The sequence below is a fragment of the Emys orbicularis genome, chromosome 11 (genome assembly GCF_028017835.1).
Source record: "Emys orbicularis isolate rEmyOrb1 chromosome 11, rEmyOrb1.hap1, whole genome shotgun sequence".
NCBI classification, from domain to species: domain Eukaryota; kingdom Metazoa; phylum Chordata; order Testudines; family Emydidae; genus Emys; species Emys orbicularis.
The window spans coordinates 40686655-40709626 of NC_088693.1; the positions used below are offsets into that span (position 1 = coordinate 40686655).

Below are 22972 nucleotides of genomic sequence, written 5' to 3' on the forward strand. Positions count from 1 at the left end.
GTTTTGTAGCTATACTGTAGATATGAAATAACATTCAAATAGGTCTATTCTCTCATCCAGAAGAGGGCGACTGTGCATAACTCATGTTGGCATTAATTACAGATACCTGTATTAATAGTAGTTACCTGCATAAATCTCCCATGAGCTCATTGGAAAATATATTTTGAAGAATGCAGTATGAACCAGTGTGTCATCTTTAAAATATATTAATGATATAGTATGCCAGTGACTCAGATGTCTCTAGGCTTGTAGACAGTAGTAGATAAACTGTTTGCATTGGAAAGGAGTAAAGTTAGAGAGACATAAAATAACTTTTAGTAATTCTCATTGATGGGAAAGACCCACTGTGGATTTTGGGAATTAGTGAGGGAGTGAGTGAACAAAGAAAAAAAAGCAACATCACAAAATGTACATTGTTCACTTATGTGACAACTGTAATTCAGTTTTATTTATCCTTTCTAGTGTACTAGTAAACGTTGAGCGGTATATATTGTCTAAGTAACAAAATCTTAATAGCATAAGATCTTGCTCTGTGCTAGTAAATCTTTGAGAAGCCAGGTGAGTCATTTATTCTGTGTGTATGGGTTATGGGATCTGTAGGTTCTACAATAATTTAAAATAATTAGGTAGCTCTGACAACTATTTAATGCAAATGGTAAATACAGGAAATAATTTACCTGTTTCCCCAAAAGCATTTTCCCTCTCCCTTTGTTTCTGTTCCTTCTGTCATCTCCAGCTCAACCATTTGTCATCACCTGTTTATGATTCTCTGTCTAATTTATGGTTCAATCCTGTATACATTTATGCATGCAAGTAACTTTACAGCAATTAATAATTCCATTGTCTATAGTGAGATTACTCACATGAGTGAAGTTATGTAGGTGTATCAGTGTTTGCAGGATTGTGGCTTTATGATATAAATCCTCAGGGTAGGAAGCTTGTCTTTTCATTTGTCTGTAAAGCACCATGTACACCTGTAGTACTGCATAAACAATAATAATTAGCTGTGAAAACTATTGAAGTGAAGAGCACAAATGGGCTGTTCCTGGACACAAGAAAATAAGGGGCTAATGGCAAAGAAGCAGGAAGATAAAATTGAGTTTATTCAAAACAGGCTGGAATGTTGGGAATAGGGTGACCAGATAGCAAGTGTGAAAAATCGGGACGGGGGGGGGGGGGGAAATAGGAGCCCATATAAAAAAAAGCCCCAAATATCGGGACTGTCCCTATAAAATCAGGACATCTGGTCACCCTAGTTGGGAAGGTTGACCAATCTCTGTTCTCAAATACAGCACACTTTCAAAGGATTTGAACCACATAAGATTAATAAACACCAAAGTAAATGCAATAACAACAGTCAACACTAGACCTGCTTAGGGAAGCAACCAAAAAAGGTTGCCACATAAATAAGATTCATCCCAGCTCACAACACACCAACAACAGTGCACTTCAGCTCAGAGGATTTGGTAAGAAAAAGAACCCATATTCCCTCACAGATGGTCTGGGAGACAAACTGTTTGTCTCTAAATTCTGTGTCCCAAATTTGCCTCTTGAAAAAAATGCCTTCAATAAAAGTATTCTGTTGTATCTTGCATCATGGACTAAATAGTCAGTGTTTTTAGCCTTATAGGACTTTGTCAGCAGATAGTAAAGATGTTTAAAAGTAAGCAAGAAAACTGAGAGGACACTGCAGGTAGTCCTAGGCAATGTTTAAAGAACCAGTTGTTGCTTCACATCTGGAGACCTGCAGTAACCAAATAGTGACTGAAACTGGATTTCTAGTCAGCTGTAATCTAAAATCCATAGCACAGTTGTATTGAAATCTTGGGGGGAAAACCATTATCATTTTTAGTATTACAGTAGAGCCTAGGAACCCCAATCAGTGATCTGGGCTCCTTTGCGCTAGGCACCATTCAGATATGTAACCTAGAAGATAGTCCAGGCCCCAGACAGTACACAATGCTTAGATGCTATGTTGATGAGTACTATAGAAAACATAAGGACTTGTCTAAACACAGAGTTACACCATGAGTTAAACCAGTGCAATTTTAATTGGTGCAGAGGCTGCCTGGACACGCTTATTTTGGTTTAGTTTAAGATAATAATCAAAAGACACATAATCAATTAAGAACTGGTTTAACCTAAACCAAAATAAACCACTCTTAAACTGAAATACAATTTTCCACAGAGGGATTTGCCCTGATTTATCTAAACCTGTTTAATTAAACTGGTGCAAGTTTGTGTGGAAACAAGCCTCTGACAAATCATCTTATTGAAACCTTGCAAGAACTGCAGGATCCCACATGCTTGGCAGCGCCACTGAGGATCAAAACCTTTTTAGCTTACACCTCTATAAAAAGAGATTCAAAATCAATCCACAAATGTGATGGCTGTGAGTGATCAGCCACTCACTTAGGTGATAACATTTTAAAAAATCTGCTACAGCCATAGGATTTATCACTTTATGATCTACTGGAAGGACAGCCTGTTCCTCTGACAACAAATATGGTATGATCTCTTAAAACTGTAAAATCCATTCTTGGCAGTATGCACAGGATTTCACATATTATAACTGAGAAATTATTTTCCACTTATGGTTTGTTATAACATGCAAGCATAACTGAGTTACTTTGGGAAGAGATTTTTATTTTGGCCATCTTTTTCCACGTCTTTGTGACAAGTACTTCTACCTTTCTCAGTGTACGGAGAGTACATGGGCCTCAGGCTTACAGTTGCACTCTTGCCAGAATGTTCAGTTGCTTAGGCTATGTATATTTTGTGTGAAGTGATCACACAACATGGAGAGATTGCATGCTCCAGATTCCAGAACTCCTATGCAAGCTCCAGTTGAAAGTGCATTTCCCGTTTGTCAGTGTGCTTCATATTAGGGGACCTGTTGACGCACTAGTCTTTTGCAGTGCTACTCCAGTGTGTTCAGGAAACGTCACTAAATCCAAGGAAAATTTCTAACCATTTCTCTACAAACAGCTGCTCCTCAGAGTCTGTACAAACTCTATAAAATGTTTGCATAGGCTATTGGCATGTGAGTTTCTTAACTTTATTTTCCCTTTGATCTGTTCAGTGGTTTTTGCTTTAACTTGTTTATGGCAATCGGTTCTTGCTTTATGATATCTAAAGCATGATTAGGAGTGTAATAATTCTGTGGAACAGATGTATTAATTAGACCTTTTCTCCTTACAGATTTTGTTGTGGTATATTTTGTCATTATGAGATGTCGTCTCTCAGTGCTTCATTTGTGCAAATTAAATTTGATGACTTGCAGTTCTTTGAAAGCTGTGGCGGAGGGAGTTTTGGGAGTGTTTATCGAGCCCGATGGATATCACAGGACAAAGAGGTGGCTGTAAAGAAGCTGCTCAAAATAGAGAAAGAGGTAAGAATTCACTTCTGGTTTTTTTCCTGTTATGAAACAAATTACTGTAAATAATATCTGAATGTTTTCCTCTCTGTTGCTGATCAAGGAAGACCTCCTGGGGATTTTTGTGTTTGTTTGTTTAGTTATTTAAGCCAGATGAATGGTGGTAGTTAGAGTTTAAACATGCTGAGTGTCTTCTGCATCTGTCCCACAGGATTCTCCCTTCTTGCTTTATTCTGCCCTGCTCCCTCTTCCCTCTCTCAGAGCTCCCTTGCCACGGTGACCCTCTGGAGCAGGGCCGGATTAACGCAGGGGCTTTAGGGGCTGCAGCCCACGGCCTCAGGCTAAGGGGGGCCCCGCAAAAATAAATCCATAATTATATACAGTTCAGTGGTCACCAACCCGTCGATTGCGAACAACTGGTCAATCCTGGAGCCTCTACCAGTCTATCGCAATCTCCGGGCCGTTAAAAGTCCAGCGGCGCAGCACGGCTCAGGCAGGCTACCTGCCTGCCGTGGCCCCACGCCACTCCTGGAAGTGGACGGCTGCTGGCATGTCTCTGCAGCCCCTGGCAGGCGGGAGGCGGCTCCGCACACTGCCCCAGCACCGTCCCTGCAGCTCCCAATCGCTGGGAACCGGCCAATGGGAGCTGCGGGGGCGGCGCTTACGGGTGCAGGCAGCGCACGGAGACACACTGTCCCCCTCCCCCCAGGGGCGCGCAGAGACGTGCCAGCAGCCGACCGCTTCCAGGAGCGGCGTGGGGCCATGGCAGGCAGCCTGCCTGAGCCCTGCTGCGCCGCCGGCCAGGAGCCACCTGTAGTAAGCGCCTCCCAGCTGGAGCCTGTACCTCACACCCCCTCCTGCACCGCAACCCCCTGCCCCAGGTAAGAATCCCCTCCTGCACCCAAACTCATCCACAGCCCGCACCCCTCACCCTCTCCTGCACCCCAACATTCTGCCCCAGCCTGGAGCCCCCTCCTGCACCCAAACTCCCTCCCAGAAATAAACTAGTATAACAGCTGTTCTAAGGTAAGGACTGAAATGTAACCACAGAACAGCTTTGTTAATTAAAAGGCAAGTTTAGTATAGCGTTAATAGCCTCGATGCCATAATTGTGATCATTTTGTTTTAAATTAGGAAAAAGATTTGCATACAGGGGCCCCACAAAATCTAATAGCCCCGGGCCCACAGGAGAGTTAATCCGGCCCTGCTCTAAAGGAGAAGAGCAAAGTGCATTCTGTGGACTACTAGTCCCATTCAGTACTGTTGGCCAAACAGATCACCAAATAGTAATAGGAAACAGTTGCACTCTCCTCTTTTGCCCTCTTAACCTTCTGGCCTGTGATTGAGGGAGCAGCCTTGGTCCTGCACCCTCCATGGTGTAGGTCTTCATAGAGTTAGCCCCAGCTTTTAGTTGGGTACTACACCTAACTCCCCTCACGTCCACACAGTAAAACCTCACCCAAATTCAATGGTGCTTTCAACTGATCTGGCTGGGGGTGCAAGTTAGAGACTAGGTTCCACTTTTAGGCTCACTTTGCAGTGAGGACACAGTCCTAAATCACTCAAGCGCTGATAGTCCTCCAATGCCTTCCCACAATTCCTCCTCCCCCAACCCCAAATGACCAGAAGGATGGACAAATTCTCCCATGATTCACTGAGAAAGAATCATACACCAACTCAACTTACTGCAGCATAAAGAACTATGGAATATAACCCCAGAAGCCCTGGTGACACACAGGGGAGTGCAGCACCAGTGAGAATGCAGTAACTTGGATAGGGTCATGCAATGTAGCTGCTCACACTCAGGCTAGGCTAATCTGGATGTCGATCAGCTGGATTAACTCTGCAGTAAAAACATACCCTTGTGGCAGGGAATTGTCTAATCCATAGGTGGCCTTTCCAGTACTAAATCCTTCTGATTTGCACACGATCGTCTTACTCCACAGAATAGCAAAATGCGTTATAGAGTCAGTTATCAGCTAAAGAGGAGAAAAAAAGATTTTAAGGGTATTATATCTATTAAATATTCAGACGTGATGGTGTCTTGAATGTGATAGCATTTGGAGAGCATGATTGTTTTCCACTTCAGATGACAGTCCAAAGTAAGATGTCAAATCCCCATATTTCCTGTGGTCAATGATGTGGTCAATGGGAGATACAGATGCTCAGTTGCATTGAAATTCAAGATAGAAATTCAGTTTTTAAGAAAGTTAATGAAAAAAATTAATACAAATTAATTTTATTTAAATAGAGCTGTGGGAATAACTTAATTTTTTTTTTTTTTTTGGTTCGCTGGCCATACCAAAAAATTGAATCAAAATTTCATTTCAGGTCGATCCATGACAAAAAAATGTTCAGCAAACCAAAAAAGTGGTGGTGTTTTTTAAAAATGTCTTCCAGATTAAATAAAACCTTTTAAAATTAATTCTTAAATAAAATTGAAGTAAAACTCAAAACATGAAGTTGTACTGAATTAAAAAATCAAAATGTTTCATTTTTAAAAGGCCAAAACAAAACATTTTGATTTTTTGGGATTTTGTTGTTTGTTTTGTCAATGCAAACCATTTGGTGAATTGTTATCAATTTCACAAAATGTTTCTATTGACCCAAATCAGCATATTTTGGCAAAGAAAAGTTTTGTCTGAAGATTTCGCCCAGTTCTAAAAAATAAGTATATTTTATAAAAAAAAAAAAAAAAAAAAATTTTTTTTTTGTGTGTGCTTCCTGGCTAAGACCGGGGTTGCAAACCAACACAAATATATTGTGACTGATTTAAAATTTGAAAAAACCCTGACCTTTGGTAGCAATGGCAAATGTCACTGTGCAAACATGAATTGGCAGCGTGTATCATGATTTGCTAATTATTTGATGCAAACTATTTAAAGCAATTGTTAACCGTGGTAACTATAGGCTGGTTAGCCTGACATCAATTCTGGGCAAAATAATGAAAAAGCTTTTATGGGATTCAATTAATAAAGGATGGGAACATAATGCCTATCAACGTAGTTTTATTGAAAATAGGTCTTGTCAAAAAAATTTGATTTCATTCTTTGATGAGATTGCAAGTTTGGTTGATAAATGTAACTACATAGATGTAATAGACTTAAACTTTTGTGAGACTTTTCTGATTTAAAAAAATAGCACTATACAGTGTCAGTGAGGCACACACATTAAATGGATTAAGAACTGGCTAACTGACAGATCTCAGAAAAATGATGGGCGATCATCATGGAATGTGAATGTTTCTATTTGGGTTTTACAGAGATTGGTATTAATCCTGGTGCTATTCAACATTTTTCAACAGTGATCTGGAAGTTAATATAAAATCATTGCTGATAAAATTTGCAGATGACATAAAGATTGGTGGTGTGTTTAAAAAATGACAGGGAAGTCGTTAGGGTGACCAGATGTCCCAATTTTATAGGGACAGTCCCGATTTTTGGGTCTTTTTCTTATATATGCTCCTATTACCCCCACCCGCTTCCTGATTTTTCACACTTGTTGTCTGGCCACCCTAGAAGTCGTACAGAGTGATCTGAGTAGGATGGGCCCATTCAAACAAAATGTATGTTATTGCAGTCAAATGCAGGAATGCTGGAATGCTGGCCATAGCTATAGATTAGGGGACTGTATCCTTGAAAGCAGTGTCTCTGAGAAGGATTTAGAGGTCATAGTTGACAAGCAACTCAACATGAGTTCCCAGTGTCATGCTGTGGGAAAAAGGGCAAATGCAATCCTTGTATGTACAGTAAAAGCTTTGTTATCCGGCATGTTGGGTGTATGGGGGGTGCCAGTAAGTCAAAAATTCTAGTTAACTAAGTGGAAGGGAGTTTGGGTGCAGGAGGGGGCTCAGGGCTGGGGCACGGGGTGGGGGCGGGGCACAGGCTCTGGGAGGGAGTTTGGATGCGGGAAGGGGCTGGGGGTTGGGCGCAGGAGGGGGTGGGGGGTGCCTATCCGGGCGGCGCTCACCTCGGGCGGCTCCCTGGAAGCGGCGACATGTCCCTGCTGCTCCTAGGGAGAGGTGCGGCTAAGCGGCTCTGCACGCAGCCTCTGCCCACAGGCACCGCTCCCGCAGCTCCCATTGGCTGTGGTTCCTGGCCAATGGGAGCTGCGGAGCCCGTGTTCGGGGCAGGGCAGGGGCAGCGCACAGAGCCCCTGTGGCCGTTCCTCTGCCTAGGAGCAGCAGGGACATGTCGCCGCTTCCGGGGAGCCACACAGAGCCAGGTAGGAAGCCTGACGGCCCCGTGTCAAATGGACTATAAACCAGACTTTCAATGAAGATTAGAAATGCCAGTTTATAGAGCTCTCTGGTTGATAAAGTGCCGGATAACACAGCTTTTACTGTATATCAGGAAAGTAGCAAGTAGGAATAGAGAGGTGATTTTACCGCTGTATGTGGTATTGGTGAGACTGATACTGGAATACTGTATTCACTTCTGGTATTCAGATTTTAAAAAGAGCCACAAAAATGCTTCAAGGGCTGGAGAAAATGTCTTCTCTTGAGAGACTTTAACAGCTCAATCAGTTTAGCTTATCAAAAGAAAATTGAGAGGTGACTTGATTACAGTGTATAAGCACCATCACAGTGAGAAAATACCAGCTACTACAGGGCTCTTTAATCTATTGGAGAATGGCATAACAAGAATCAATGGCAGGAAGTTCAAGTCAGACATATTCAAACTGGAGAGTGAGGGTGATTGACCATTGGCACAAAATACCAAGGGAAGTTGTGGATTCTCCTGCTTTTGATGTCTTCATATCAAGACTGGAAGACATGCTTTAGCCAAACAGAAATTATTGGGTTCAATACAGGGGAAATGGGTTAAAATTTAATGGCCTGAGATATACAGGATGTCAGACTAAATGATCTAATGGTCCCTTCTGGCCTTAAACTCTAAATCGTAGGCTTATCTACAAAAATACTCAGAAAAATTAATCTGAATTAACTAAAGGTGTGGTTTTAAAGCGGATTAGTTAATGTCCACATGGGTTAAGGGAGTTTATTTAGAATTAAAGTGGCCTTAAATCAGTTCAGCTTAATCCACTGCCAAAGTAGAGTCTGAATAAGAGCACTCACACAAGGATTTAAAGCAGTTTTACCAATCTACTTTAAATTCACATCTTCTGTTAACCTTTCTGAGTTCCCTGTGTAGACAAGCTCTGTGATTGTTAAGATTCTTTTAATATGTTGTTCAATTTATCCAGAATTATGATTGAAAGCCATAATGTCTTATCTTTCTGAATATAATCAAACAGCAACTTGTTATAACTGTACATATTTATGTTGTTTAGTTGATGTTTGGACAATTTGCGTTTTAGCCGAGAAACTAATTATTGCTGCTTATGGTATCTTTGGAAGTAAACGTTTTGGTAAATTTCCTTTTAAACTCCATGATTGATTCTCTTTTGTTTCTATTATTTGCTGCCAGTGATCCAAAACAATTGATTAAAGAAAAAAAAAACATAGAAGCATTTTGGGAGAGCTTTCTCATAAGTGTTTTGTCATTGCTAGCTGTGATTCCAATGGTTGAAGCCAGGTCAAGAGCTATAGTATCTTTCTCTTGAGTTATTTTGAGTTTAAAAAGAACAAAAAATAAACCAAATAAATAAAGCCATATAGTAAAGTTACAGTTCCTTTTTAATTAAAAATAAAATAAAGAGTAGTATGGGATGAGCTCTAGTTGTACATATCTTAAGATAATGCCTATCCAAACCTGTACCTACATATCTTAATTAAATATGTATTCAGAGAAGCTTAGTTATGAACATATTAATAAACATTTTTCAATGTTAACTCATAGAGTTTCATTATAAGCCATAATTAAATAATTGTGAGAAATGGGAAGAGCTCTCTAAAAACCAACTTCTGACAGACATACAATAAAATATGACTGCATATAAGGGTGTATATGTGTGAATGAGCATAGATAAATAGGCATATTGAGAAGAAAAAATATTCTACAAGGCCTTGATTTGAATACCAAAGCTGAAACTCAGTGATTCTGTAAACTGCAAAACTGCCTCTCAAATGATTATAAAATAGCAGCAGAAACAAAATTAATTTGCAGCTTTACTGTTCAATCCAGAATACTGGGAGGTGGTTGGTTATAAATAGGTTGGTTATAAATATAAATATACTGTTCTATGAGTTACTTTTCATAAACTAGTATTTAATGATTCAGATGAGTAGTATGATGTTTAAAATGTGTGCAGGAAAAATAGAATTCTTTCCTATACTATAGGAATGTTGCTAGTCTTCATGATGAATGCCTGTTGTTTTTGTGCATGGTCAAAATGAATTAAGGTCTGGGTCCCTGATTTGACTTCCATTTAAGGCCTTGTCTACACTTCCACTTTACAGCACTGAAACTTTCTCGCTCAGGGGTGTGAAAAAATACCCCCTGAGCGATGCAAGATTCAGCGCTGTAAAGTGGTAGTGTAGACAGTGCACCAGCGCTGGGAACGCCTCGTGGAGGTGGTTTTTTTACAGTGTTGGGAGAGCTCTCTCCCATCACTGATGCCGCGACTACACAGCCACGTTATAATATAACATTGGTAGTGAAGACATTCCCCAAGTCAATCAGAGTTGCATTGGGCCCTAAAGGTCTAATCCTGCAAAGTGCTGCTAATCCTCAAATCATCCCTAACTCAACCAGCACAGATTTCCACCTGATGGAAATGTTCAAATTCACCTATTGTTTTAGACATTGCCTTTTTACATTTTAACTGAGCAGCATCTGCTAACCAAAATCCCCTCTGTTGTATTGTAGAACTGTGCAGTTCAGTCATTATTCATCGCAGGTCATGGATTACTATGGGGGTTTTGAGTAACTGTTCTCAGAAACTATGCATGTTCAGAAATATGTTTTTATATTTTAAAGTTGCTGAGATGCTTCAGCTCATTTCCATAAATATCTTTTTAGCAGACTGTGATGATTACAGATATAACTATTAGTGTTGGAAAAAATTAATTTGAAACCGTATTTTTGCCAACCAGTAAATCAGCAAATAAAATAAAGAGCCGTTGCAAGTTAGAGAGGTTTAACTAGCTCTCATGTGCAACTATTGGTGCACTACTCAGATTTTCTTGGTGGAATTTTGCCTGAAAAATGCTTTGATTTAATTTTAACATCACTGTTCTTTAGCAGTATTTTGAAACCTTGCAAACTATCCTTACACTATTGATGGACAATAGCAATATGTCTAGTTTGTTTACTCAGTTTCTAGCATATATAAACATTGGTTTTTATAACAGGAATACTAACATACACAAAGAATAATTCAGTTTTATGCAGCATACCAGTAGTAAGAAAACAGCCATTATAGTATCCATCATAGGTGCTGATGGTGGTCTGTACAAGCTGCAGTGTAAACTTTGAGGGTGAAGATTGGGAATTGTGGCTAAAAGAAAAGCAAATTAAACCGAACTATTACTGAAAAAATATTTCTGGAGAACCAGTGATTCACCAGCCTTACCACTTGTGAATCAAAAATGTTATTTTTGAGAGTGCTATTAATTCTCTGTGTTTTATCCTGTCAGTCATGCCTGGATAATGTGTTTTTGTTTTGTTGAGCATCAAGTATAAAAATATGTTTTCACTAGATCTGATGCTGTTGTCATTGAAATCTGGCTCCTCCCAATGGAAATGAGTTTAATATTGTCAGGTTTTCCAGTTTAGATTAGTTTATGCAAGGAGCTTATGCTGTTGTTTTTTAAAATTGATTTATAAAAGTGGACTTGTTACATGGTAAAAAAAAAAAAAAAAAAAAAGACAATTTGTTTGCATTTTTATTTTGTGATACACCTCCAGAGTGGGTCTCTCCCGTAAATGCTGCCCATATATGTAACTTCCAAGCTAGATGAGTTCAATTTAATCACATGAATGTCACGAATGTTTGCAGTCTTAAAAGAGAGTATGTGTAATGCTAAATCTGGGACACAAGAGTAGGAACTGCAAATGACTTTCGTGAGCAACAAGAGAAAAGCAACAGAGTAAAACAGAATAAAACAAACTGAAATCGACACTTAACTCAGACAGGACTAAAAATAGAGGTGTTCTTTTTGCTTGCAGTTTATAGATATTAAAGATACTCAGTGCCAGTCTTGACTGGATCTCCTTTCTGGGAGGTGTATGTGATGAAGGGCGATTTTAATGTCATTTTATCAGCTCTTTATAGGAACTATTTTTTCCTTTCATCTCAGTATCTGCAAATAAGACTTTTTTATAGAATGTTTCTTCTACTAAAACTTCTGAGAATCTCCATTTTAATTCTTTGATTACACTTAAGAGGGGGGAAAAGGCCATCTTCTTGGTAACAAGCTCAGTTACGCTAATGGTGTCTACAGTCATCCTTGCCTCCTGCTTCATTTGTCTTTTGTGAAAAAGAAATAATTTAAGACACTTAACTTGACTCTGAGGAGAATGGTGCTGTAGTCTGTTCCACCTCAGCCACTGACCGGTGGCATTTGTTGGGCAGGGAACTCTGGCTACTACTCTGTCCACTTCAAACGTTCTAAAATGAATAGTTGTGGCCAGGGGAGAGACGTCTAGTAAGAATCTTTGGCTGTGCCTGCTGCTGAAGTTGCTCTTCCACTCTTTTCTCCAGGAGAGTCATAGATTTTTAGGACTGGAAGGGACCTCGAGAGGTCATCGAGTCCAGTCCCCTGCCCTCATGGCAGGACCGAATACTGTCTAGACCATCCCTGATAGACATTTATCTAACCTACTCTTAAATATCTCCAGAGATGGAGATTCCACAACCTCCCTAGGCAATTTATTCCAGTGTTTAATCACCCTGACAGTTAGGAACTTTTTCCTAATGTCCAACCTAAACCTCCCTTGCTGCAGTTTAAGCCCATTGCTTCTTGTTCTATCCTTAGAGGCTAAGGTGAACAAGTTTTCTCCCTCCTCCTTATGACACCTTTTTCAATACCTGAAAACTGCTATCATGTCCCCTCTCAGGCCTGGTCTACACTAACCCCCAAATTCGAACTAAGGTACGCAACTTCAGCTACGTGAATAACGTAGCTGAAGTCGACATACCTTAGTTCGAACTTACCGCGGTTCAGACGCGGTCCACACGCGGCAGGCAGGCTCCCCGTCGACTCCACGGTACTCCTCTCGCCGAGCTGGAGTACCGCAGTCGACGGCGAGCGCTTCCGGGATCGATTTATCGCGTCCAGACCAGACGCGATAAATCGAACCCGGAACTTCGATTGCCAGCTGTCGAACTACCGCGGTAGTGTAGACCTGGCCTCAGTCTTCTCTTTTCCAAACTAAACAAACCCAGTTCTTTCAGCCTTCCTTCATAGGTCATATTCTCAAGACCTTTAATCATTCTTGTTGCTCTTCTCTGGACCCTCTCCAATTTCTCCACATCTTTCTTGAAATGCGGTGCCCAGAACTGGACACAATACTCCAGTTGAGGCCTAACCAGCGCAGAGTAGAGCGGAAGAATGACTTCTCGTGTCTTGCTCATAACACACCTGTTAATACATCCCAGAATGATGTTTGCTTTTTTTGCAACAGCATCACACTGTTGACTCATATTTAACTTGTGGTCCACTATAACCCCTAGATCCCTTTCTGCCGTACTCCTTCCTAGACAGTCTCTTCCCATTCTGTATGTGTGAAACTGATTTTTCCTTCCTAAGTGGAGCACTTTGCATTTGTCTTTGTTAAACTTCATCCTGTTTACCTCAGACCATTTCTCCAATTTGTCCAGATCATTTTGAATTATGACCCTGTCCTCCAAAGCAGTTGCAATCCCTCCCAGTTTGGTATCATCTGCAAACTTAATACGCGTACTTTCTATGCCAATATCTAAGTCGTTAATGAAGATACTGAACAGAGCCGGTCCCAAAACAGACCCCTGCGGAACCCCACTTGTTATGCCTTTCCAGCAGGATTGGGAACCATTAATAACAACTCTCTGAGTACGGTTATCCAGCCAGTTATGCACCCACCTTATAGTAGCCCCATCTAAATTGTATTTGACTAGTTTATCGATAAGAATATCATGTGAGACCGTATCAAATGCCTTACTAAAGTCTAGGTATACCAAATCCACAGCTTCTCCCTTATCCACAAGACTCGTTATCCTATCAAAGAAAGCTATCAGATTGGTTTGACACGATTTGTTCTTTACAAATCCATGCTGGCTATTCCCTATCACCTTATCACCTTCCAAGTGTTTGCAGATGATTTCCTTAATTACTTGCTCCATTATCTTCCCTGGCACAGAAGTTAAACTAACTGGTCTGTAGTTTCCTGGGTTGTTTTTATTTCCCTTTTTATAGATGGGCACTATATTTGCCCTTTTCCAGTCTTCTGGAATCTCTCCCGTCTCCCATGATTTTCCAAAGATAATAGCTAGAGGCTCAGATACCTCCTCTATTAGCTCCTTGAGTATTCTAGGATGCATTTCATCAGGCCCTAAGTTTTCTAAGTGATTTTTAACTTGTTCTTTTTTTACTTTATCTGCTAAACCTACCCCCTTCCCATTAGCATTCACTATGTTAGGCATTCCTTCAGACTTCTCGGTGAAGACCGAAACAAAGAAGTCATTAAGCATCTCTGCCATTTCCAAGTTTCCTGTTACTGTTTCTCCCTCCGCACTGAGCAGTGGGCCTACCCTGTCTTTGGTCTTCCTCTTGCTTCCAATGTATTGATAAAAAGTCTTCTTGTTTCCCTTTATTCCTGTAGCTAGATTGAGCTCATTTTGTGCCTTTGCCTTTCTAATCTTGCCCCTGCATTCCCGTGTTGTTTGCCTATATTCATCCTTTGTAATCGGTCCTAGTTTCCATTTTTTATATGACTCCTTTTTATTTTTTAGATCATGCAAGATCTCGTGGTTAAGCCAAGGTGGTCTTTTGCCACATTTTCTATCTTTCCTAACCAGCTTTTGGGCCCTTAATAGTGTCCCTTTGAAAAACTGCCAACTCTCCTCAGTTGTTTTTCCCCTCAGTCTTGATTTCCATGGGACCTTACCTATCAGCTCTCTGAGCTTACCAAAATCCGCCTTCCTGAAATCCATTGTCTCTATTTTGCTGTACTCCCTTCTACCCTTCCTTAGAATTGCAAACTCTATGATTTCATGATCACTTTCACCCAAGCTGCCTTCTACTTTCAAATTCTCAATGAATTCCTCCCTATTTGTTAAAATCAAGTCTAGAACAGCTTCCCCCCAGTAGCTTTTTCAACCTTCTGAAATAAAAATTTGTTTGCAATGCAGTCCAAGAATTTGTTGGATAGTCTGTGCCCCGCTGTGTTATTTTCCCAACATATATTTGGATAGTTGAAGTCCCCCATCACCACCAAATCTTGGGCTTTGGATGAGATTTTTATGGAGGGCTTAAATCCTATAGAACAGGGGTCGGCAACGTTCGGCACGCGGCTCTCCAGGGTAAGCACCCTGGCGGGCCGGGCCAGTTTTATTTACCTGTTGAGGCGGCAGGTTCGGCCGATCGCGGCCCCACTGGCCGCGGTTCGCCGTCCCGGGCCAATGGGGGCGGCGAGAAGCCGCGGCCAGCACATCGCTCGCCCGCGCCTGGGTCGTGGAATGGAAAGCACTGGGTTGCGGTGGCTGTAGTCAGCACCGCCAGCTGGGCCATTAAAAGTCCCATTGGTGGTGCTGCCCGGTAAGGCAGGCTAGTTCCTACCTGTTCCGACACCATTCTGAACCCCAGAAGTGGACATAAGCAGGTCTGGTTCCTAGGTGGGGGAGCCATGGGGCTCTGTGCGCTGCCCCCACCCAGAGCACCGGCTCCACATTCCCATTGGCCAGTTCCCAGCAAATGGGAGCTAGAGGGGGCGGTGCCTGCAGGCGAGAGCTGCACGGAGCTGCTTGCATGCTTCCACCTAGGAGCTGGATCTGCTGCTGGCTGCTTCTGTGGTGCAGCGCGGTCCGCGGTGCCAGGACAGGCGGGAAGCCTGCCTCTGCACCCCGGCTGCGCCACTGACCGGGAGCCTCTGGAGGTAAGCCCGCGACCCAACCCCATGCCCCAACCCCTTGCCCCAGCCCTGAGCGCCCCCCTCAAACTTGGAGCCCCCTCCTGCACCCCAAACCCCTCATCCCTGGCCCCACCCCAGAGCCTGCTCCCCCAGCCCAGAGCTCTGACCCCCTCTCACATCCCAAACCCCTCATTCCCAGCCCGACCCAGAGCCCTGCCCCCCTCCTGCACTCCAACCCCCTGCTCCATCCCAGAGCCCCCTCCTACACCCCAAACCCCTCATCCCCAGCTCCGTTGGGTGGTGGGCATCAACAATTTTCTTCAACTGGGTCGCCAGAAAAAAGTTCTAATCCCTTGTGCCAGCCTCCCCAAACGGTCATGAAAATGTATCACAGCTCAGGCACAAAAATCTAATTGTCTGCATTTTATCACATGATTGATATATTTATGAATATGGTATAGCCCCATACATTGGTAATTTCTAAAGTAATGTCCATGATAAGGTACATATTAATCTCATGCCTCTTACCTAAGGTATTTCTACTACATGTGATAGGTTATCCTATCCCATGTGGCATAGTGAATCTAAATTATACAGCAGGAACCCTAGATTTGTATGTGGTCCTGTGTATCCCCTCCCTTTCCTATCTTCCCACTGCCCATCTTGTCCAGTACAATCAGTTACAATCAGTATGATATTCTGTCTATTCTTTATTTTGAAAATAAATTTAATATATGCTGCCTCAATTTTAAATTTCTAGTATGCAGCAAATTTTTGGATTGCTAGTGAATGAATTACAGAAGATGTGATAGGAAGACTAAGGGATTGACAACTTGTTGGAGGACAATTGGGGCTTTTTGGGAGATGGTTTTGGTCTTTGGTGTCCCACAGGCTGTTGAAGCTTTTTGCATTAGGAAACGTATACATCTCCCTTTTCCTTCTCCTTTTATGCAGGTGCAGATTATTTTAAATTTGGAGGGAAAGTTGCATTACTCATTTCTCTCTGTTGGCAACCCTTGACACCAAATAGCTGCCCTGCTGTGTCCCCTCCTAATATTTGCCATGGCATTTAATGACCCATGGCTTTTGCTGAAATTATTAGCTGTTAGTTATTGTTGACTTTTAAGGTATCCTCAGACTTCATTGTTAATGACTCGGAGATATTAATAGGAGAAATTCATGCTTCTCTCAGGTAGTTTGCAGACTCAGGCAGACATCCTTGTGTCATTTTACACTGAGCTCACATTATGAGTGTTCTCTCTGCAACTATTTAGACTAGACCAGTGATACTCAGACTGAGGCTTGAAAGCCACAAGTGGCTCTTTAATGTCTAATGTGCTCTTTGCAGCACATGATATTAAAACACTGTGTGATTTAATTAGTAACCAGTCTAAGATAGTGACCAATCAGGATGCTTTTAGTATGTTGTTAGCCAGTTATAGATGATAAAATAATACTTGGTCAGTCATTTTGCTGCGAGAATTATAATTCTTGCAGCAAAATGACTGACCAACTAACTAAATATTTCCCCTGTCATACTGTGTAAATATGAATCTATAGTACTATGGCAAATGAAACAAAAAATTCACATTACTGTGCTCTTTTGTGTAATGTTGATTGCCAGTTTGGCACTTGAACCACAGAGGTCTGAGTATCACTGCTATAGACAATTTGTTTAATGACAACATAGAGTAGCACAAAAGGCCCTGGTTATGGAAAATAATTTATTTATTTTTCTTGTTGAAACTAGGAAAATGCTGTATGATGGGCTCTTAAAATGGTGTGTGGCGAGACTAAAAGGTCCATCTCCCTCTCGCTGTAGGATACTAGGCATAGGAGCATCAATAAATTAGTTTTTCCTTCCACCAGTGGACTGAGTCTCTGTTCTGTAGGATCCCTAATATGGGGTTGGAGGAATATTAACAGCTTAACTAAAACTAGTGTTAATCAAAACTTCTGTTGACTTCATGAGTTGAGTAAGGATCATGTAATTTCATCCATTTTACATAGTTTCTGGACTGACAAATGGAGAAATAAAGTGATGAATAAGAGACTATTGCAAATGCTAGCTCAGAGTCTAATATGATCAACTTAGGACCCAGTCCTACAAATACTTACACACAGGCTTTATGCACAGTAGCGGTTCTTTACATGTTTGCAGGATTTGGATCCTACCTTATAAGCTCTTTGGGGGAGAAACCATCATATGTAGATCCATTGCCTAGCATAGTGATGCATCAGTGTTTGATTTGTGCCTCTTGGCACTACTACAATACAAATAATAATGGGCTTTTGAATAATGTTTCTATCCTCTGAGAGGGCCAGTAAAGTACTTGGTAAGGCTAGTAATGCTCTCTGTTTTTGCTGTTTGTCTGTTTCCAAGCTTATTTTTTTGTCTGCATTCCCACAAGGTGGCTGGGTGAAGTCTGTGCATATAGTTTTATTGAAAGCAAAAATCTCAAAGAATTTGCATGCCAGCCTGATAGATGTATCAAAATTAGGGCTTTCAAGCGATTAAAAAAATCACGATTAAAAAAATTAATCGTGCAATTAATCGCACTGTTAAACAATGATAGAATACAGTAATTCCTCACTTAAAGTCATCCCAGTTAACGTTGTTTCGTTGTTACATTGCTGATCAATTAGGGAACATGCTCATTTAAAGTTGTGTAATGCTCCCTTCTAATATTGTTTGGTAGCCGCCTGCTTTGTCCACTGCTTGCAGGAAGAGCAGCCCGTTGCAGCTAGCTGGTGGGGGCTTTGCCCCTCACTCCCCTAAGTTCCCTGTGCAGCAGCTGCCATCAATTGCAGCTGTCCCGCCCCCCACTGCCATGAGCTGCTCCTGCCCTCTGCCTTGGAGGTGCTCCCCGAGACTCCTGCTTGCTGTGCGGGGGGGAGGGGATGAAGAGGGGGGCTAATGTCAGGTTGTCCCCCTCCCCTTCACCCCATCTTCCATAGAGCAGGGGGGACACAGGACAGGGCTCAGGATGGAGGGAGCTTGCTGGCAGCAGCTGCAGCTGTGGTCTCAGCAAGCTGATCTAATTAACAAGGCAGTGTACTTAAAGGAGAAATGCGCATCTCTCTCTCTCAGGGTGTGTCTCTCTGTCTGCGATGCTGTCTCTCCTCCCTCCATTCCTGCTGCCTCGTAGAGTGTGAGAGTTAACCCTTGAGGGCTCAGCAAATTGCTAGTTCATCATTTAGCAGTAAGGCATTCTCTGGGAAATATCCCACCCTCTGACTCCTCCACCTCAACCAAGCTTCAGAATCATCATCACTGTGTACCAGTATTAAATTGTTTGTTTAAAACTTATACTGTGTGTGTGTGTGTGTATATATATAAAAATATAGTCTTTTGTCTGGTGAAAAAAAATTCCCTGGAACCTAACCCCCTCATTTACATTAATTCTTATGGGGAAATTGGATTCGCTTAACATCGTTTTGCTTAAAGTCACATTTTTCAGGAACATATCTACAATGTTAAGTGAGGAGTTACTGTACTATTTATATAAATATTTTTGGATTTTTTCAAATATATTGATTTCAATTACAACACAGAATACAAAGTGTATAGTGAGTGCTCACTTTATATTTATTTTTATTATGAATATTTGCACTGTAAAAATAAAAAAGTTTTTTTCAATTCACTTAATACCAGTACTGTAGTGCAATCTTTTTATCATGAAAGTTGAACTAACAAATGTAGAATTATGTACAAAAAAAATAACTGCACTCAAAAACAAAACAATATAAAACTTTAGAGCCAACAAGTCCACTCAGTCCTACTTCTTGTTCAGCCAATTGCTAAGATAAACAAGTTTGTTTACATTTGCAGGAGATAATGCTGCCCGCTTCTTGTTTACAATGTCACCTGAAAGTGAGAAGAGGGGTTCGCATGGCACTGTTGTAGCTGGCGTTGCAAGTTATTTAGGTGCCAGATGCGCTAAAGATTCATATTTCCCTCCATGATTCAACCACCATTCCATAGAACGTGCATCCATGCTGATGATGGGTTCTGCTTGATAATGATCCAAAGCAGTGCAGACCAACGCATGTTCATTTTCATCCTCTGAGTCAGTTGTCACCAGCAGAATGTTGATTTTCTTTTTTGGTGGTTCTGGTTCTGTAGTTTCCACATCGGAGTGTTGCTCTTTTAAGACTCCTAAAAGCATGCTCCACACCCCGTCCCGATTAGATTTTGGAAGGCACTTCAGTTTCTTTAATCTTGGGTTGAGTGCTGTAGCTATCTTTAGAAATCTCACATTGGTACCTTCTTTGCGTTTTGTCAAATCTGCAGTGAAAGTGTTCTTAAAACGAACAACATGTGCTGGGTCATCATCCAAGACTGCTATAACATGAAATAAATGGCAGAATACGGGTAAAACAAGGAGCAGGAGACATACAATTCTCCCCCAAGGAGTTCAGTCACAAATTTAATTCATGCATAATTTTTGTAATGAGCATCATCAGCATGGAAGCATGTCCTCTGGAATGGTTGCCAAAACATGAAAGGGCATATGAATGTTTAACATATCTGGCACGTAAATACCTTGCAATGCCGGCTACAAAAGTGCCATGCAAATGTCTGTTCTCACTTTTTGGTGACGTAAAAAAGAAGCGGGCAGCATTATGTCCCGTAAATGTAAACAAACTTGTTTGTCTTAGCAATTGGCTGAACAAGAAGTAGGACTGAGGGGACTTATTGGCTCTACAGTTTCATGTTGTTTTGTTTTTTGAGTGCAGTTATGTAACAAAAAAAAGTACATTTGTAAGTTCAAATTTGATGATAGAGATTGCACTATGATACTTGTATGAGGTGAATTGAAAAGTACTATTTCTTTTGTTTATAATTTTTACAGTGCAAATATTTGTAATAAAAATATAAAGAGTACTGTACACTTTGTATTCTGTTGTAATTGAAATCAATATATTGAAATTGTAGAAAAACATCCAAAATATTCAATAAATTTCTACCAGTTGAAATTTATTAAATATTTTGGATGTTTTTTCTACATTTTCAATTTATTTAATTGTGATTAATTTTGAGTTAATTGCATGAGTTAACTGTGATTAATCGACAGCCCTAATCAAAATAAATTTTACTTTAAGTGTGAATGACGCATCCAAACTCAAAGATTCTTTCATGTTTACCTACTGCCATTTGTTAAGGTGCTCATGCAGAAAGTTTCCTGTGTAAACTGAGGGCTGTATAAACAATTTATAAAGAAATATTCAGCACCTGTTTATTTTAGCTGAGCACTGCAGAAAAATGGTGAAAGTAGCTACTTGGTTAATGCTTGCATTTAAATATACTAAGAGAAGGCAGGGTTTCCATCAATGCACTGCTGTGATAGTGCCAGTGAGGCAAATCACCAAACCAGTAAATTGCTGCTGTTCTTCTGCATGTGCTCAAACAGTCTCAAAGCAGCTTACCTTTTCTTAGTGTCTGCATTTCACCTGTTACTATTCACCTCTTTAAGAAGAGTACCAGTTATCATCATGTGCTCACCCACTGCACTGTTTGTTTATAAACGAATTGTATAATTTGCTATTTAAAAAAAAAATTCACATTGAAGTTTAACTATTTTTTTAAAAAATGTACTTTTGGGTAACCATTTTCTGATATATCTTTCTGATTACACTGCTCTACAGCCAAAATGCTTCTGAAATAAATGTAGTCAAAATTTACTAATTCTGGGTCACTGAGAACGAAAATGATGCTTAAAATTGTTGATTGGCTCTAGTTTTCAAGATATGCTATTGGGACAGTATATACGACCCTTGACTTGGGAATGGCGGAGGATAAGTGAGTTATAAAGGGAAGGGATCTCAATTTAAACCAGAAATGACTAAAATATATCTTTGACTGGATCTATGAATAAATCTATGACTGGTTTTGGACAGTACTTGCTTTTTAGGCAAAACAATGAATGATGCAATCTGAAGCTGGTATTGCGTCATACATGATATGAATTGCATCATGTTATTCCTAGAAGTCATGGATGATGCAATCATAACGAAGCTTACATCACAAATTGCTGAACAAATTGCCCTATATCAGCTCTAGAAATCATACAGTGTCATGCTCTCTTATTTGTCAGTGTTTGATTTTGCAAAGGGACACATTTCTGTTTAGCCAAAGTGAGCAGAGATGCCTCATACTTGTGTGAACAGTGCAGGTAACTTCTGCTATGTTTGTGGTGAAGTGACTTTTGCATCACAAAAGCGCAGTATAACCACTATGGTTAAGAAAGCCTATCACCTTTATTTTGGCTGCAAAATTGGAGATCAGGACAAGAGGTGGGCCCCACACATATGCTGCAACACTTGTGCAACAAATCTTCGCCAGTGGTTGAACAGGAAAAGGAAATCTATGCCTTTTGCAGTGCCAATGATTTGGAGAGAGCCAACAGATCATACCAGCAATTGTTACTTCTGCATGGTGCCTCCAGTTGGGAAAGGTGTGTCAAAGAAGAAAAAGTGGACTGTGCATTATCCAAACATTCCATCAGCTATACGCCCACTACCCCACGGAAAAGGACTGCCGGTTCCTGATGCACCAGAATCATTCTCACTTGAGTTAGACGAGGAAGAGGAAGAGGATGAAACTTCTGGTCCTGAACCATCAATGTCACAGGATCCATATTTTCTCCCATCCTCCTCCTCTGAACCACACCTCATAACACAAGGTGAACTGAATGACCTTGTCAGGGATTTGGAACTACCCAAGAGTAAGGCAGAGCTGTTGGGCTCCAGCCTACAGCAGTGGAATCTCCTGGCAGGTGATGTTAGGGATTCCATGTTCCGTGACTGTCAAAAGGATCTTGTCCCATTCTTCTTCATGGAAGGTGATCTTGTAGCCTGCAACAACATCGATGGTGTGATGGCAGCCCTCAACATCGTTCACGATCCAGATGAGTGGAGACTGTTCATTGATTCATCGAAGACGAGTCTTAAAGCTGTTTTACTGCATAATGGCAATGTTTTGCCATCAATTCCAGTTGGTCATGCAGTCCATATGAAGGAAACCTATGACAACATGAAACAACTTTTGAGGTGCATAAACTATGACCAACATCAGTGGCAGCTTTGTGGCGATTTGAAGGTTGTTGCTCTCTTGCTTGGTCTGCAGACTGGATACACAAAGTACTGCTGTTTTCTCTGCGAATGGGATAGTCGTGCAAGAGATTCCCACTACATCAAGAAAGATTGGCCACTCCGACAGTCATTGGAGCCTGGGAGGAAAAGTGTTCAGCATCCACCACTTGTTGAATCAAGGAAGATTTTGTTACCACCCTTACACATCAAGCTGGGTCTGATGAAGAACTTTGTCAAGGCCATTGACAAAACACAAGTAGCTTTCAAGTACCTCCGTGGAAAATTTCCAAGGTTAAGTGAAGCTAAGATAAAGGAAGGTGTCTTTGTTGGTCCTCAGATTCGTGAACTTCTTCGAGATGATGCATTTGACCATGCACTGCGTGGCAAGGAAAAGACGGCCTGGAAAGCCTTCCAGTTAGTGGCAATAAATTTTCTCGGAAACAACAAGGCAGACAACTATAGGTTGTTGGTGGAAAACCTCCTCAAGGCATACAAAAGCCTTGGTTGCAACATGTCACTAAAGATACATTTTTTGCACTCTCATCTA

The 22972-nt window shown here is 41.1% G+C and overlaps 1 protein-coding gene across 2 annotated transcripts in view; it reads left to right on the forward strand.

The window, feature by feature from the left end:
* Positions 1-3232: 3232 nt before the first annotated feature.
* The window catches only part of MAP3K20 (mitogen-activated protein kinase kinase kinase 20), a 134421-nt gene continuing 114681 nt past the window's right edge, over positions 3233-22972 (forward strand). For both annotated transcript variants that reach the window (XM_065413487.1, XM_065413489.1), the window contains exon 1: positions 3233-3391. In XM_065413487.1, the coding sequence (XP_065269559.1) occupies positions 3233-3391 (159 nt within the window). The remainder of the gene's footprint in view (positions 3392-22972) is intronic.